This window comes from Myotis davidii, unplaced genomic scaffold (genome assembly GCF_000327345.1).
Source record: "Myotis davidii unplaced genomic scaffold, ASM32734v1 scaffold96, whole genome shotgun sequence".
NCBI classification, from domain to species: domain Eukaryota; kingdom Metazoa; phylum Chordata; class Mammalia; order Chiroptera; family Vespertilionidae; genus Myotis; species Myotis davidii.
In genome coordinates, this window is record NW_006289416.1 from 3,227,933 (window position 1) to 3,235,267 (window position 7,335).

Sequence of the window (7,335 nt, forward strand, 5' to 3'; positions counted from 1 at the left end):
CTGTGACGTGGGGGGGGGGGGGTGCCTCAGCCTGCCCTGCACCCTCTCGCAGTCCAGGAATCCTCGGGGGATGTCCAACTGACACAGAGACGGGAGAGGCACCCACCACTGCCGCTGTGCTCGCCAGTGGTGAGCACGGCTTCTGACTGAGTGGCGCTCCCCCCGTGGGAGCACACTGACCACTAGAGGACATCTCCTGTGTTGAGCGTTTGCCCCCTGGTGGTCAGTGCACATCATAGCGACCAGTTGTTCCGCCATTCAATTTGCATATTAGCTTTATATTAAGCAGAGGGAGGTCCCGCCCACCCATAATCAATCACCGCGCAAAGGGTGGCCTGTGACTGCCTCTTTGGGTCAATCAATTGCAGAGCTCGACCATCAATCTCCCTGCAGAGGGTGGGCTGGGCCTCCCTCTGTGGGGCGATCATGGGGCGATGGCGGGGCCCCCCGACCAATTGCATCGCACCTGCCTTGGCTGGCCTGGTGCCAGTGTGTGTCATGGTGTGGTCGTCCGGACAGACAGTCATTCTCTGTTCATTCAGTCAGTTTGCATATTACACTTCTATTATTATAGATGGCTTTGTCCCTGACCAAACTCATACAAATCCTTGACCATCCACAGACCAGGAACACTTACTACACTTGAGTAATCTACTAAAATCTTGCTGGTAACTGGTTAAAGCAATTTGTACTACCCTAAATAATGCACAACCTACCGTGCACTAAAGGATAAGATAAGAAGCAGCCTTTCCTATCTGTAAGGATGTTGTCCATTTTATCACGCAGGATTTGTGAGGAATCTAGGGAGAAATTTTACTCAAATTAAAGCTTTGCTACCCTAGCAGTGGGAATGTTTCTTTTCTATCACTTATCTTTCCTTCAACGTTTTGACCTCTAAGAAATTCAAAGCTGATTTCATAGCTCAGCATTGGTGTAATATATTATCAAATGAACATGCATTTATTAACCCTCCTCGTTACTATTCTATTCTTTTCTACATCTATCTTCTTTTACTATTTCTTTTCTCATCTTATGGCATTTTTAACATAATGTACCCTATGTTCAAAGTTTTTGATGGAAATAAGAGATTGATTCATTAAACAGCTATAAACTATTAGGTAAGGCTCCTGCCCTCAAGGAGCATACAATATATAAAAAAAGTATTATGGTATGTATAGCAAGTGCCACAGTAGGGTAACAAGGTATAGTAGGCAGGAGAGGAGGGTTTACATACATGGGATTTAATGTCTGGACATATTTAAGAACTACCCAAATGAGTCATTTTCTAATCTTTGATTCTGAAAGACCACAAAGGCTCGATAGCTGCTTACCACAATCTAGGGGCTTCTTACAGACCTACTCTTTCCTCATTTTCCCTCTTGATTGCTCCCTTTTCCACAAGAAGAGTTTCCCCCCAAATAATAATTTAGGATCCACAATACTTTCTAGCACTACAAAGTTACTGATTTGAGTTTTAATGAAAAATTTTAATTTAGTACACTATTTTGCCTCCTCTCCTAACAAAGAAACTGAAAGCTTCAGTTGATAGTGTGGGCATTGTTGAGGTCTAAACAAACAAAGAAAAAAATACTATAAGCTTTAGAATAAAACATACCTAGATTCCAATCCCAGTTTCACTGCTTATCCTATGTAATAATAGACAAACATGGTAATTGACCATACCTTTGCTATGCCTCCCATTGGCTAATCAGCAAGATATGCAAACTAACTGCCAACAAAGATGGCGGTTAATTTGCATACGTAGGCACGAAGCGGTGGAGCAAAGACTGAAGGCGGCTCCGACCACAGCAGCGAAGACTGAAGGCGGCTCTGGCCAGAGTGAAGGCCTGGGTCCCGGGTGCCAGAGGAAAATCGGTGCCGGCAGCCAGGGGAAGGGAAGGCCTATTGCACGAATCTTTTCGTGCAACAGGCCTCTACTCCTATATAATAAAAGACTGATATGCAAGTCGACCAAACGGCGGAATGACTGGTCGCTATAACACGCACTGACCACCAGGGGGCAGACGCTCAATGCAGAAGCTGCCCCCTGGTGTTCAGTGGCGGTGGGATCGCCGGCCAGCCAGAAGCCGGGATAACGGCCAGTGAGCACAGCAGCGGTGGCAGGAGCAGCGTTAAGGATGTCCAACTGCCAGCTTAGGCCTGTGGGCCTATGCCATCTGTCAGACATCCCCTGAGGACTCCTGGACTGTGAGAGGGCGCAAACCAGGCTGAGGGACACCCCCCTCCCCTGAGTGCACAAATTTTGTGCACCAGGCCTCTAGTTATTTATATAAACCTTGCGCTTTAATTCAGTAATTTATTTCAGTGTCTTCTGTTTTTTGTATGTAATGGACATAACATTATGAGATTAGTTGGCATAATCTAATGATGCTTTAAAAAGTAAATTCCCAAAAATAAAAAAGTAAAGCTTGAAGATGGCTGCCGACAGGAAGGCAGACTGCAAGAAAATGTGTGAGTGAGAAAATGAAAGGAGAGTGTGTGGAATATGGAGAATGTAAATTTGTGGGTGAGTGATAGCTATACTCCAGGGGACGGTTGGAGACTATCGGGCTGGGCTCCCCTGACCAGGCAGCCTCCACTGCTGCTGAAATCTCTCCCGGACGGCTGGCTCTGTTGCGGATACCACGCCATCTTGAAGGGGAGAGTAGCTGTTATCGGAAGCATATACATCCCGGGACCCTGCAACCACCACCCAGGGACCAGCTACAAACCCAGGAACACCGGATCTCAAGCAGCACAAATATGTGGACTCGGACGAGCCCTGCTCCTCCTCACAGAAAGGTCAGATTTAGCCTAGGGAAAGGTGAGGTCTGCAATCCAGGTTGGAGAAACGCACACAGGGGAAGCCTACACCCCACAAAGTCCATGGCCGTTGGGGCCAGCGTGATCTGCGAGTGTGGAAGGGGATCTGCAGGGCTGCTGGCAGAAGGGAACTCTAAAAATCAGCCCATAGCTGGACTGGGCACAAAAAGGCAGTCTCAGATTTTACCAGTGTGCTGGCAGCTTAGTGCCAGGGGAAAAGGACATGTGGAAGAGACGTTTGGAGAATTGCGCAGTGCTGGACGGTAAAAGTTGCAAGCTCACGCACTTACTCTGGCTCTTTTTTTCTCTTTAAATCCTTGATTTTGATTACTAAACCAAATACATAGGATCACCCAATTGGGGACACTCTCAGAGACTGCAGAGAAAAGTTCTTTTTGTGGAACCTGGGGATCAGAGCAGGGAGTAACAATCAGGGAACTAGCTCTGGGGCACTCGATTCTCCCAAACCAGTATTAAGTGCAACAGGGAAAACAAAACCTAAATACTGGCTAGAAAGGACTTATAGCCCCGGAGGTCAATCCAGAAACACTGCCACCCAGGGGCTGAATCACAAATTGACTCTTCTGTAAACACAAATAAAGGCAGTCTGGAAACAAAGAAATATTGCCTGCTTTAAAATCAGGACTGTGGTTTACAACACGGAGGAGCAGTGTATCGCAGGGAACTTCAATACTATCCTACCTGACAGGAAAAAGGCATGCTAAACAGAAGAGTAGAGGAAGTCAATGACCTTCACTACTGCACATTTTTATTTTTTCACCTTTTACTTAAGAAACTAATGTTTTTTTCTTACTTGATTTTACCTTTTTAATCATTATATTTTTACTTTTAATTAGTATTATTACTACTATTTTATCCTTTTTTTTAAAAAAGCTACATTTTATTTTCTCTTTATTTTATTTTGGGATTAATGTTCTACATTCTATTTTCATTTTTCCTTTGGCATCATTTTACTCTATCTCAACTTTACCTTTATGCCAATACTGCACCCCTTACTTTTCCCCTTTTGTTGTTCTGTTCTCTTACCCTATTCTTGCATTAGATTTTCTTTTTTTTAAAACATATTTTATTGATGTTTTACAGAGAGAAAGGGAGAGGGACAGAGAGTTAGAAACATCAATGAGAGAGAAACATCAATCAGCTGCCTCCTGCACAAGCCCTGCCGGGGATGTGCCTGCAACCAAGGTACATGCCTATCTCAACTTTACCTTCATGCCAAAACTCCACCCCTCACTTTTCTCCTTTTGTTGTCCTGCTCTCTTACACTATTCCTGCATTAGATTTTCCCTATTCCTTCTTTTTACCACCTGTTAAAAATTCATCCTACTTATGAATCTAATTTCCGATCCCCTGCTCCAAGACCATACACACCTTGCTCTTCGCCTTCTTCACTATCAAAATTTTTTTCAGGAGAGTGGCTGTTATTGGAAGCATATACATTCAGGGACCCTGCAACCATGGCACCCAGGGACCACCTACAAACCCAGGAACACCGGATCTCAAGCAGTGTGAATACGTGGTCTCGGACGATCCCTGCTCCTCCTCACGGAAAGGAGAGAGCTACATAACCAGACACCCGGAGAAGAGAGATCATGGGGAGACAAAGAAACAGCCCGCAAAAAAAATAAAGGAGGTATCACCAGAAAAGGAAGTAAACGAAAAGGAGGCAATCAATATGTCAGAGAAAGAATTCAGAGAAATGGTCATAAGGTGGCTGAAAAGAATGGAAGACAAATTCAACAATATGTGTAAGAACCAAGAGGAAATGAAAAATGACATCGCTGCTATAAAGAATTCAATAGAAAGCATCAACAGTAGACTAGAAGGAGCAGAGGACTGTATCAGTGAGCTAGAAGACAAGGTAGGAAAAAATACCCAAGCAGAGCAGGATCTAGAAAAAAAACTTAAAAAACAGGAGGAGAGCCTAAGGGAACTTTGGGACTACACAAAAAGAAGAAATATCCGCATAACAGAAGTGCCAGAAGGAGAGAAAACTGAGCAAAGAATAGAAAATCTGTTTGAAGAAATAATGACAGAAAACTTCCCTGATATAGGGAAGAAAAAACTCATACAAATCCAAGAAGCTGACAGAGTCCCAAACAAAATGAACCCCAAAAGACTGACACCAAGGCACATTATAATTAAATTGGCAAACAAACACCAATGACAAAATCAGGATTTTAAAAGTGGCCAGAGAGAGACAAAAAGTTACCTACAAAGGATCCTACATCAGACTAGCGACTGATCTGTCAACAGAAACGCATCAAGCAAGAAGGGAATGGAATGAAATACACAAAGTCATGCGAAGGAAGAGTCTGAATCCAAGAATACTGTACCCAGCAAGGCTATTAATTAAAATTGAGGGTGAAATCAGGAGCTTCACAGACAAAAAAGGACTAAGGGAGATTATTACCACCAAACCAGCAATGCAAGAAATGCTAAAGGGTCTGCTGTAAAAAGAGGAAATAGGAAAGGAAGAAGGAACACAGACGTAAAGAATAAAAATGGCGATAAACAAGTACTTATCAATAATAACTTTAAATGTTAATGGATTAAATGCCCCAATCAAAAGAAATAGGGTAGCTGAGTAGACAAAAAAAACATGACCCATATATCTGCTGTCTACAGGAAACCCACCTCATTAAAAAGGGCTCACACAGACTGATGGTGAAGGGATGGAAAAGGTTTTTCAGGAGAATGGAAATGAAAAAAAAGCTGGGGTAGCAATACTTATATCTGACAAATTAGATCTCAAAGTGAAGGACATAACAAGAGATAAGGAAGGCCACTTCATAATACTAAAGGGAGCAATTCAACAAGAAAATATAACTCTGGTAAACACATACACACCCAAAACAGAAGCACCCAAATAGATTAAACAAAAAAACAAAAAACAAAAAAACCTCTGGAGGATATCAAGGGAGAGATTGATACTAATACAGTCATAGTAGGGGGCTTTAATACCCCACTATCACCATTGGACAAATCCTTTAAACAAAAAATCAACAAAGAAACATCAATCCTAAATGACCCACTAGACCAGCCGTGGGCAAACTACGGCCCGCGGGCTGGATCCGGCCTGTTTGGCTATTCTATCCGGCCCGCGGAGCTGAAAGAGCGGAGGGTTCTCTTGCTCTCCCCTCCACTCCTTCACCAGCAGCGGTGTTAACATGGCAACGTCGAGAAACACGGCCACAGCTCCTTCTTCTGAGTCCAGTTTAAGAACCCATTGTGGCCCTCGAGTCAAAAAGTTTGCCCACCCCTGCACTAGACCAAATGGAATTGATTGACATCTTCAGAACATTTCACCCCAAAGCCATAGAATATACATTCTTCTCAAGTGCACAAAGGTCATTTTCAAAGATAGACCATATATTGAGTCACAGGCAAAGTCTCTTCAAATTCAAGAAGATAGAAATCAAATCAAACACTATCTCAGATCACAATGGCATAAAACTAGAAATCAACTACGATAAAAACAATAAAAATGAAATCAAACACCTGGAGGCTAAATAGCATGCTATTAAACAATGACTGGGTTATCCGAGAGATCAAAGAAGAAATAAAAAGCATCATGGCAACAAACGACAATGAAAACACAACAATCCAAAAATCTATGGGACACAGTGAAAGCAGTCTTGAGAGGGAAGTTCATAGCTCTATAGGCCTGCCTCAAAAAACAAGAAACAATGGTAATAAATTATCTAACCCTACAACTCAAAGAGTTAGAAAGAGAGCAACAAGAAAAGCCCAGTGTAAGCAGAAGGAAGGAAATAACAATCAGAGTGGAGATAAACGACATAGAGACAAAAAAAAAAATACAAAAGATCAACGAAACCAACAGCTGGTTCTTTGAAAGGATATACAAGATTGATGAACCTCTAGACAGGCTCACCAAGAAGCAAAGAGAGAGGACCCAAATAAACAAAATCAGAAATGAAAGAGGTGAAATAACACTGATCCCACAAAAATACAAATGATTATGAAAAAACACGATGAAAAACTCTATTCCAACAAAATGGAAAACCTAGATGAAATGGACATAATCTTAGAAAAATACAAGCTCCCAAAACTCAACCAAGAAGAGTCAAAAAACCTGAATAGGTTGATAACTACAGAAGAAATTGTAACAGCGATCAAAAATCTTCCTTCAAACAAAAGTCCTGGTCCGGATGGCTTTACAGGGGAGTTCTACCAAGCATTCAAAGAACTAAAACCTATCCTCCTCAGACTATACCAAAAAATTAAAGAGGAAGGCACACTTCCAAGCTCTTTCTATGAAGCCAGCCTTACCTAAACCCAAAACCAGATAAAGACACCACAAAAAAAGAGAACTACAGGCCAATATCCTTGATGAACATAGTTGCTAAAATCCTCAACCAAATCCTAGCAAATTGGATCCAGCATTACATTAGAAAGATCATACACCATGATCAAGTGGGATTTATTCTGGGGATGGAAGGATGGTACAATATCCACAAATTAATATGT

The 7,335-nt window shown here is 42.3% G+C and overlaps 1 protein-coding gene and 1 pseudogene across 1 annotated transcript in view; one reads left to right on the forward strand and one right to left on the reverse strand.

The window, feature by feature from the left end:
* SMCHD1 (structural maintenance of chromosomes flexible hinge domain containing 1) overlaps nt 1-4,058 on the reverse strand; it is a 132,474-nt gene extending 128,416 nt beyond the window's left edge. The window contains exon 1 of the mRNA XM_015562675.1: nt 4,053-4,058. Coding sequence (XP_015418161.1) covers nt 4,053-4,058 — 6 coding nt within the window. The remainder of the gene's footprint in view (nt 1-4,052) is intronic.
* Nucleotides 4,059-4,609: 551 nt separating this feature from the next.
* Nucleotides 4,610-7,335, forward strand: part of LOC102751708 — a 25,100-nt pseudogene continuing 22,374 nt past the window's right edge.